Here is a 10,532-nt window from a genome sequence, read left to right on the forward strand (position 1 = left end):
TCTTTCAATTGACCAACTTTATAGAAAAAAATTGCTAATATCTGTGTTATGATGAATCTAATGAATTTAATTTAGTGTTGTAGATGTTGGTATATTTTTCTACATACTTGGTCAAACTTAAAGAGGTTTAACTTAATACAAACCTAGAACTTCGTATATGGTGGAACAGAGTCTGTTTCAGTCCCAGCATATTATAGGACCATATGTCAGAATTGCTGGAGTTGGAACAAAAGACTTTTGCTTACTCTTCTGCCCCATCTGCTGGGTAACAACAGGGCCCACATATTCCATCTCTAGGCTGGCAATGTCATTGTTGCTGGAATTTCCACACGGCGCCCCTTGTTCCACGCACAAGTGGCATTTGACAGGACTGGGTTGCAGCAAGTATATGCAACCACGACAACACGGCATAGGGTTCCATCAAATCAACCAGTAGATCAGCTGTATTTCCATGACCGCGGTGATTTCTTAGCTGCAAGATGAAAAATACGTTCGCGTTCTTGGCGGTGCGCAGACCTGAAGGAGGGAATAAGACAGGCTATGCAACAATTCAAATATGTGTGAATTTTCTGTTGCCTAGCTAGTTTCTTTGGCATGCTCAACTTTGTTCATGAGAGATTGGTCAACCTGCAGGAGAGATGTTGCGATAAACTAAAACTGTATTTCAATGAACAAGGTGATGAAATTGGAGAGCTGAGTTGTGCTTCTGTTATCCAGCAAAACAAAAACAAAAACCTTGCCTTATCTGTCGCACCGGAATCAAAATGTTTATCAGCAACAATGCTCATCCATAATGCATGTTACTGACAGCAGAATGAAATACAATTTTTCTCTAAAAATGTTTCTCAACAAGAAAAAGGCGGCCTTTTGTCACCTCTCACAAACTTATTTGTATCAAGAATTTACTGTTGAAGCAATATTTTCCATCAGAATTTATCAAGAGCAGTGAACAAACAAATAAACTGATGTAACATTTCAAACTTATTTGAAGTTGCTCCGCGCGGCAACCAAGGCAGTTTGTACAAAGCCTTTATACTGGGTTGGTACTGTTACAACCGTAACTTTTACAGTGCATTACTCCATGATACATACATATACATGCATAAATTATAGTACCACACATTGTATATATACCTCACACATCGTCTTCCTCTGACACCACACTCAATTCCTCCTCCGAGACAGCCGACAGCTCGGAAGTGAACTGGTAAGAGTCCTCCACATGGATGTGCCCTTCGTCGCAGAAAAACGGCCTCGAAGGCATCTGTAGGCCATCAACCCCAGCCTCCAGGATCTCAATGACCTCGCTCATCGTCGGACGATCACGAGATCTCATCTGAATACACCACAATCCGACAACGCATAGCTTCTTCTCTAGCTCATGCATGTCAGCAGCAACATCAGATATCTCGCCCACTTCTTCCCGAGTCAGCCGGTCGTACACCCATGACGGGTAGTACGCCTGGCTTGAGGACCCCATGTTTGGATCAGCGTTCCTTCTCCCGCCGGCCATCTCCAGCAGCAACATCCCGAAGCTGTACACATCGGACTTGCTGGATATGACGCCGAAGCTCCGGGATATCATCTCGGGGGCTATGTAGCCTACGGTTCCCCGCATGGCGCTCAGTGGCACGAAACTGTCACCCCTCGGGTACAGCTTGGCGAGCCCGAAATCAGCGACCTTCGGGACAAAATTGCTGTCAAGAAGGATGTTGTGCGGCTTGATATCAAAGTGTAGAATCTGCATGTCGCACCCCTTGTGTAGGTAGTTGATCCCCCTGGCAATGCCTAGAGCGATCTCGTTGAGCTTGTCCCATGAGAAGCTCTTCTCGGTAGAGAAGATGTACTTGTCCAGAGAACCATCCTTCGCATTTCCTCCGAGCAGAACCCCACTAAAACGCACCACGTTGACATGGTGGATCCTGCCGATGGTGGAGACCTCGCTGATGAAATCTTCTCCATTGCAGTTGGAGTTGCCCTCTAGCATCTTCACGTCGACATGGACATCGCCTGGGAGTAGCACGCCCTTGTACACGGTACCATAGCCCCCTTGGCCCAATTTATCTCTGAAATGGCTTGTGACTGCAACTATATCTGTGTAGGAGTACCTCGCCGGGCCAATCATTTGTTGAATCCTGAGGAACTTCTCAACTGCATCAATTATGATCCTTGTTTTCATGTACTTGTAGGCTAGGAATATCCATACAGCCAGGGGTGCCAACAAGAACCTGCACAGTACTGCACAACAAGTCGACAGATATGGACATAAGTTAAAAGAATGTAAATTCTTTTTCGAAAGTAAAATGCGTATACAATTCTCACATACCAAAAAAGAACTTGGGGATAGCAATAGCAGATACTATGGTTGCAACAATCAAAACCAACTTTGTTGTGTAGTAGTGATATTTGTGATCGTTGGTGTGGTCAGTCACGCATTCTAAGAAGTGCGCCTCACTCCAGAAAATAGCATGAGTCCAACTAATAATGCTTGTGCCAGATATTTGCTCCTTGAAGTAGCTGCAAATCATGCAATTGTAAATAAATTATAATGAAGGCTGCCACCGTCAGGTTGGTTTAAGAGCCCCAAGTCAATTCTTCAAAAGAATAGGGAGGTGAGAAACTAAAGTCGGGAGGAAATGGAAGGGCGATCACCTGATTGAATTGTTGAGGCATAAATTGATGTTCTTTCTTAACTGCTCAGATGCAGAAGGTTCCAAGTAAACCGGGACAGGAAACTGGACAGTAAACCCCTTAGAAATGTGCTGTGTGATTTCTGCATAACTAGCATTCTGTAGCTGTCGCCAATCAGAAGAATACTCGTCACCAAATGGAATCTCTGCCAGGTATCCACAATAAGGTTCAAGATCTTCAACCACACAGTATGTGTAATTAGACACCCAGACATAAACATGTGAATTTTGGCACTCAGGCAAGCAACGGGCTTGTATTGCACTATTATCCGTTACTGCTCGCGAACAATTAGCAAAACATACACTGTGGTGGCTTCGAGTGGCCAAACACTGAATGCCAGGTGGTGAAACATAATCAATTGTGCCAGATCCACTGTAAGGAAGGTGATTCCACAGTGGAAGAGGGCAGCTGCTACTAGTATTGAAGTTGGGATCCATGACCCAGAAACAGGAACCGGTGTAGTTGATGGCAGTCACATAGTATGTTCCTGTGTTGATGTGAATCGTAGCCTTGCTACTGGTGCAACCCAGCTCGTATTCTTCAACACCGCACTCACGAGGATCACCTCGCCGACGGAAAGGATATGATATGTCTCGGAGATATCCACAGGAGAACAGTGAGCATCCATCATCTCCTCCATGGACATGATAATCTGCTACAAAAACAGCAAGAAGGAAGAAGACAGTGAAGGATTGTAGGGTAATAGAATGATGAAATGCACCAGGGTTCCCCATGAAAGCTTCACAGATGCACTAGGCTCTGTTTTTGAGTCGCCGACTAATCGCCGATTAGTCGCCGACTAATTGCCAAGTCGTCGCGGCGTGGCTGGCTCGCGCAGGTGACTTGACTCAGGGGGCAAGTCGCGCGACTCACGTGGCTCGCTGGCGACTTGGGGTGATTAGTCGCACGACTCGCTGGCTCACTGGCTCGCGTGGCTTGCTGCTGCTGTATATGTGATCATGTGGGGACTGGGGAAGGAGGAGGACCGAAGGAAAGAGAGCGCAGGGTGGGCTCTATATGTGCTCTGCTTATATGTAGTATATTTTCTCTGTTGTATATGTGCTCTTCTGCTGCTGTATATCTATGTGCTCTGCTGCTCTATGTACTGTTGTGCCATTGCGACTTGGGGCGACTAATCAAGCCAAGTCGCTGACTCAAGCCAGCAAGTCACTAGCCGCAGCCTCGGCGACTTGGCTTGACTCGGCGACTCAAAAACCTTGGCACTAGGGACTTGATATCCTGGTTTGTTCTGTTGAGAGTACTAAGGAGGGGAAGGGATCGACATCAACTAGTTGATCATATCCAGCTGTATATACTAATATGACTTCATTGGTATATACACGACATGTGAAAGAGGAAGATATTCTCTCAATTGTGTAGCTAGGAACAGAAGACGACCCAGTCGGAGTCTTCTGTTAAGTAGAGGAAGATATTTCTCTCCCATTGTGTAGTTAGGAACAAAAGACGACTCGAGGCTTGAAGTCTTCTGTCCCATGACTTGACAATTCCTTTTCTCCAGAGATGACAATGACAGTATCAAAGAATTTCCACAAAATGCAAAATGCCAATCAAAACATATTTATTGCTCATACAACAAGAGACTGGACAGAAGCAAGTCTGCAATCACACTCAAACCACTAGAACACGGCAGGTGTTAGCATTTGAAATCTACTCCTCAGGCTTAACTCTGACTGCTTTTTGTTTTGGCTACTTGCCACGTTTTCTCCCTCTCGGTTGCAGAAGCACAGAAAGATGAGTAAGTTACTTGTCATAGCCCTCCTGCTTCTGCCTCTGATCAACCACGGAATCTACTTGGCCACGGCATGGGATGATCAAGATTTCTTCAAATACTGCCCACCTTCCAAGTGCAGCCAACATGGCCCAATGATCAGGTACCCTTCTTGCCTTGAGTCCAGCAATACATCAGCAGCAGCATGTGGATGTAGTGGCACGGATCGATTAACCTTGAAGTTAGCATGCTCTGGTCAAGACACCATCCTAGTTCACCCAGTTCTTGGCTCATACAGTGTCAGTGCCATAGATTACAGACGTTCTTCGATGAAGCTCATCCCGCTTGTAGACCCCTGTTTGATGCTACAGCAGAAGCTCGCCATCTCCAGAAGCTGGTCGCCTCGACAAGTTGATGTTATCGACAGCATGCAGCTGCCAGATCGACAGTTCTCAATTTGGTCATATAGGTATGCAAGCCTGGTATGCTGTTCAAGCGAGTTCACACCTGCTGCTGCCGATGCCCATAGCATTGCAGGCCCAGTCTCCTGCCTTAGCAACACAACCCACTTCTTTTATTTGGTGGATGGTTATGAAGACATGTCCATTCTTCCATTGGACTGCAAGGTTTTCCCAGTCTCAGATGGCGTCGGTGGCCGCCTGATACCCATGTATATATTTGGGGACCCAATGTCAGACACATTCTTATCAGCGTCCTTCAAGGAAAGCGCAGAAAGAATGCTCAGTTTTGCTGAGACGACAGTGTATTGGTACTATGATTTGAATTGCATGCTATGTGAACTCAGTGGGCAGCGCTGCGCGTTCAGCTCACAAAGGAATGAACGATTCTGCATGCCTGACCCTCATGGTATGATCAGTTATAACTGTCAAAACCATATATTAAGATTTTACTTTACAATTTACTCATTCTACAGTTCCATGTGTTCGAATCTCCACATGAGACTTTCTGTCAACTAATTTTCTTTCAAAAATAGGATGACAAATCCTGCTCGAGCAATCAAACTGAAGGACCCGGTAAAAAATGTGAGAAATAATCAACCAGGGAAAAAAATTAAGTTTTTCTCATCATTCAGACACTACTGGCCTTAAATAATCCGGAACTATCATCATTTATTCTACAATTTTCTTTGCAACACTCAATTAACATGCATGGCTGCACATGCTGCTGTGCTTGAGCAGCTACCACCAGCATGCCTACGCCCGCAGGGGGCGACGAGAAACTGGGATTGATGGAATTTGGGCAGGTTTAGAAGGAGCGGTGAGCTAGCTAGGCATTTTTGGGAAGTGAGAATCGGGGAGCCATAAATAGCGTCGTGTGCATAAATAGCGTCGTGTATTTGTTCCTCATATATTAGGGCAATGTACTGCAGCCACAGTATACAGCATTCAATTTGTCTGTTCTTAAACTTCTTTTAAATATAATTTCTTTCTGCTTATCTCATTCTCTTTCTTGGTATTTGCAGGTTCACGTATCAAAGTCATTGCAGGTACACTGCTCCAACCGAGTCTTTTTAGCTTCAAAATATAAAGGAAAAATAAAAGCTTTCAGTTGTACAAATTCTTATTGCTGGTTACACTGACTCTTGACATCCTCTTATCATAACAAATTGTACTAAGTAACGGCTTTTAAATCCTGACGCAATATGCTCATGACGTATTGTTTGCTTATTCAGCTACATCATCGGCGGCCGCATTTGTCGTTCTTTTGGTGACGGTGGCCACTGCACTTTATCTTTCACTCAAGACAAGATATAATGAGGAGATACATTTGAAGGTCGAAATATTCCTCAAGATATATGGCACCTCAAAGCCCACGAGGTACACGTTCTCTGAAGTTAAGAAGATAGCAAGACGGTTCAAGGAAAAAGTAGGGCAGGGAGGATTTGGAAGTGTATACAAAGGCGAGCTGCCAAATGGAGTGCCCGTGGCAGTCAAGATGCTAGAGAACTCTACAGGAGAGGGAGAAGCATTCATCAACGAAGTTGCAACCATCGGACTAATCCACCATGCCAATATTGTCCGTCTCCTAGGATTTTGTTCTGAAGGAATGAGGCGGGCTCTTATTTATGAATTCATGCCTAATGAGTCACTGGAGAAATACATATTCTCTGATGACTCTAATATTTTTCAGAATCTTCTAGTACCAGAGAAGCTGCTAGATATTGCTTTAGGCATCGCCAGAGGAATGGAGTATTTGCATCAAGGGTGCAACCATCGCATCCTCCACTTTGACATCAAGCCTCACAATATCTTGTTGGACTTCAACTTCAATCCAAAGATCTCAGACTTTGGCCTTGCAAAGTTGTGCGCGAGGGACCAAAGCATCGTCACCTTAACTGCAGCAAGAGGCACGATGGGCTACATTGCGCCAGAGCTATACTCTCGGAATTTTGGGGGAGTATCGTACAAGTCAGACGTGTACAGTTTCGGCATGCTAGTGTTAGAAATGGTGAGCGGAAGGAGGAATTCAGACCCAAGAATCGGGAGCCAGGACGATGTTTACCTCCCAGAGTGGATCTATGAGAAAGTGATCAATGGGGAGGAGTTGGCGCTTACTTTGGAAACGACTCAAGAAGAGAAAGACAAGGTGAGGCAGCTGGCTATTGTGGCACTGTGGTGCATCCAGTGGAACCCGAGAAACCGGCCGTCGATGACAAAGGTCGTGAACATGTTAACAGGGAGGTTGCAGAGTCTGCAGATGCCCCCAAAGCCTTTCATCTCATCTGAAAACGAACTCATGCCATAAATCAAAAGAGGGACTGCCATACAATGTCAACATTCAATGTTGTATTGTACTATGTCTACGCGTGCGTTGCAATAGCACCCACTGTGTTTTGGTGCTTTCAGTCCATTAGGTCTGAAGATGTATGAATAATCACTGGTCACTACAATGTAATAGTGCTACTAGTTGTTTGAAAGATACACGATTTGCCATTGGTCTTGACTTTCAACAGCTGCATCCATATCTATGTCCAAAAACTTGCAACAGAGTTGTGTATAATATGATAATCTGTTTATTACCTTAGTTATCTGTTACGCAGGTTAATCTCCGCTCCCATATTTCTCCTGCGGCAGCGGAGGTGATGTGCCTGGCGGAGCTTTCCTTTGTGCCTTTTCGGCACAAAGTGGATGTGGTCCATCCATGAACTCATCCCTAATTCGATAAAATTCCATCGATGCACATACATCCACATCAGTTCGAGCTTCACTTATTTCAACTTATAACAAACTAAATGTGAAACTGTGGGTGGAATCGAAAATCTAAGCAGTGGTGTGGTGAAGTAGTACCTTTTGGTCATGGATTTGAGTGGAAACGACTCAAGAAGAGAAACAGAAGGTGAAGTAGCTGACTATGGTGGCGCTGTGGTGCATCCAGTGGAACCCAAGAAACCGGCCACCGATGACAACATGGAGGTTGCAGAATCTGCAGAGGCCCCCAAAGCCATTCGTCTCATCTGAGAACGAACATATGCCGTAAATCAAAACAGGGACTACCATACTCTGTCAACACTGCGTTTTGATACTTTCAGTCCATAGTAGATCTGGAGATGGTGGCAGTGAATCACTGGTCACTACCATGTAAAATTGTACTCTGCTAGTTATTTGCAATTGTACTCCCATATTTATCTCCAAAAGATGCGAATAGCGCCGTGTACAATTCAATACTATGTTAATTACCTTCATTATTCACAGTGAATCTCCTCTCCGCATCTAGTGATATCTGGCGGAGCTTTTCCTTTCCAGCACAAGGTGAATGTGATCCACATTTTATTTGCAGATCAGATAAAATGTCACCAATGAATCGAAAATCCACATCAATTGGAGCTTCACTTATTTCAGCATCAGTATAATAACAAACCAATAGTAGATCAGAAACTGTGGGAGGGATCGAAAATCTGAGGAGTGATGTACCTCTTGTTCTTGGAATGTGTGTGTGTGAGAGAGGAATCGAATCGCGGCGGCTGCTACTGCTTGCTGCCGTTAGGTTGGACGGGGCGGCGAACTGCTGCTACCTGACCGCTGATTCAGTCACCGATGTGGAGGGTGACGGCCGGGGGTCAGCTCCCTGCCGGCTGCTCTTGCTGGGTTGGGGAAATCGGCACATGCTTGCTGCCGTTGGGAGTGGACGGGGCAGCGGAAGTCGTGGGCGGCGGCCGGCGTCATCGTCGGGGACGGTGGGGGAAGAACCGTGGAGGCGGCTGGGACGGATGAGAATGGTGGATATAGGATCCACCGTGTGCGTGGCCAACCCACCGTGGGCCCTGTGTGAGGCCTACTTCTAACAAGCCTGCTAGCCATAGCCCATCATGTTTCCCGGCCAACAGCCAAAGCTTTCCCTTCTGAGTTCCAACTTTGCTCCCTTCTGTTAACTAGTAAGCTTGGACGTGCAACGCACGTCTCAATCAAGACAGGCTATAAAATTCATGTGGGTATTGTATCCTTAATCCATATTGAGATTAATTAACTTCTATTTCAGTTACGTCACAAAAAGGACATCTCACATTTGTTCAAGTGTTCAGGTGCATGATAGTTGAAGTGTACATGTGCCCAATAACACCGTCAATGGATAATATACCCAAACTAATCTATGATTCATATAAATAAAACAATCTACTGCAACCTTTCATGTTGTAAAGAAAACCATCATCACACCATTGAACTACAACTCTGGAGATTGGGAAACAATGCTTGTACTGCGTTTGTTTCACCATCTCCTAAGAAAAAAAGCGGAGCTAAAAATCCAAGGAACTTCTTTCACGGCTTCAGCCAAGAAATTGTAAGCAAATCTTTCGATTATCCCGGATTTAAAGGGAAAATGCAATGTCTTTTTTTCTTGACACACACCCCATCAATGAAAAGGCCCATGCTATCTTATTCTCTGTTACATCGTAGCCAAATCATATAATGTTTCATAGGATCAGCCTATTTGAACCTCCTTTACATTTCCACCTTTTTCTTTTGCCATTAGAGTATGGCGACGGTAGCATCTCAAGTGATATGCCTATGCTTAGACTGGGTAAACAAAATGCAACGATGAGCTCCAGTGAAATGACACTTAAATGCATCTGAAAGAGGATGTTAAAATACAAACAAATTTAACACTTGGATTGTACAATTCAACGCTTTGCTGAAATATTAAGCATCAAGAAGCTAGTCGTTAGTAACGACCATAGCAGTTACTAAATTAAAATAGCAACCGAGATATAACAAGACCCTATAGGGGGGAAAGGTCGCAAACTGCAAAACGCTAAATACTCGAGTGCCAATGGTAAGCATAGTGACTCATCTCATGTGCAATGAAACTTCAGAGGTGTTCTTAAGAATGAAACTTATTCTGAATTTTCGAAACCCAAAGGCCAATCTAAAATAGATTTGTTCCGATCTAGAAAGCCTGACCAGTCAGAAAAGAGACAATTAAAAGAAAAAGAACACATATGTATCGGTACAGAGAGAGTTCTGTTTACATCACCACATGAAAAATAGTGATACATCCATCTAATAGCATCTATGACGACCATATAGAGATTTAAATAAAAAGATGGACGATAAAAGGTGCCTGCATGAAGCAATACACCGCTATACGATCATGGAGCAAAGTAAACATATCTGTGATCTTCAATCTTGCCACATAGTCACTACTAGGGAAAAGCCTATACACAGAACTTTAGCAGTAGCGCGTACTAAAAAAGGGCGCTACTCCTAGACAGCAGTAGCGCTCGCGAAAAAACCGCGCTGCAGATACACATGTAGCAGTAGCGCGTCCCGCCCTAAAAGCGCTACTACAAATATTCCCACCGCTAAGCCGATCGGCTACACATAGTAGTAGCGCTCTTTTAGAAACAGCGCTGCCGCTGATTTTTTTGTAGCTGCGCGTTTATGTGTAAGGCGTTGCTGCTAACGGAAATAAAATAAAATGAAAAACAAGTAGAAAAGTAAATAAAAATGAAAGAAATAGAAAAAGGAGAAAGGAAAAAAATAAAATGTAGAGAAAAAAGGAAAAAAGAAGAAGAAAGGATTAGCAGTAGCGAGTTTCAGGAAACGCGCTGTAGCTAACTTAGCTATAGCGCGTTTTCGGAAACGCGCTACCGTTA

The 10,532-nt window shown here is 44.3% G+C and overlaps 1 protein-coding gene and 1 pseudogene across 1 annotated transcript; one reads left to right on the forward strand and one right to left on the reverse strand.

The window, feature by feature from the left end:
• Window positions 1-963: 963 nt before the first annotated feature.
• Window positions 964-3,546, reverse strand: LOC119358538 (annotated as a pseudogene).
• An 881-nt stretch (window positions 3,547-4,427) lies between these two features.
• Window positions 4,428-7,451, forward strand: LOC119358549 (rust resistance kinase Lr10-like). The gene is made up of 3 exons (XM_037625041.1): window positions 4,428-5,287; window positions 5,904-5,927; window positions 6,114-7,451. Exons 1-3 carry the CDS (start codon window positions 4,444-4,446, stop codon window positions 7,184-7,186), a joined length of 1,941 nt encoding a protein of 646 aa, XP_037480938.1. The 5' UTR covers window positions 4,428-4,443; the 3' UTR covers window positions 7,187-7,451.
• The last annotated feature ends 3,081 nt before the right edge of the window (window positions 7,452-10,532 follow it).

The sequence above is a fragment of the Triticum dicoccoides genome, chromosome 1A, assembly GCF_002162155.2.
Source record: "Triticum dicoccoides isolate Atlit2015 ecotype Zavitan chromosome 1A, WEW_v2.0, whole genome shotgun sequence".
NCBI lineage: Eukaryota > Viridiplantae > Streptophyta > Magnoliopsida > Poales > Poaceae > Triticum > Triticum dicoccoides.

Bases quoted from the DNA above. Each gene is read 5' to 3' on its own strand.
- LOC119358549 (XM_037625041.1), top strand. From the start codon at position 4,444: ATGAGTAAGTTACTTGTCATAGCCCTCCTGCTTCTGCCTCTGATCAAC. The intron at 5,288-5,903 runs GTATGATCAGTT...TGGTATTTGCAG, and splicing joins CTGCATGCCTGACCCTCATG to GTTCACGTATCAAAGTCATT. The intron at 5,928-6,113 runs GTACACTGCTCC...TTGCTTATTCAG, and splicing joins ACGTATCAAAGTCATTGCAG to CTACATCATCGGCGGCCGCA.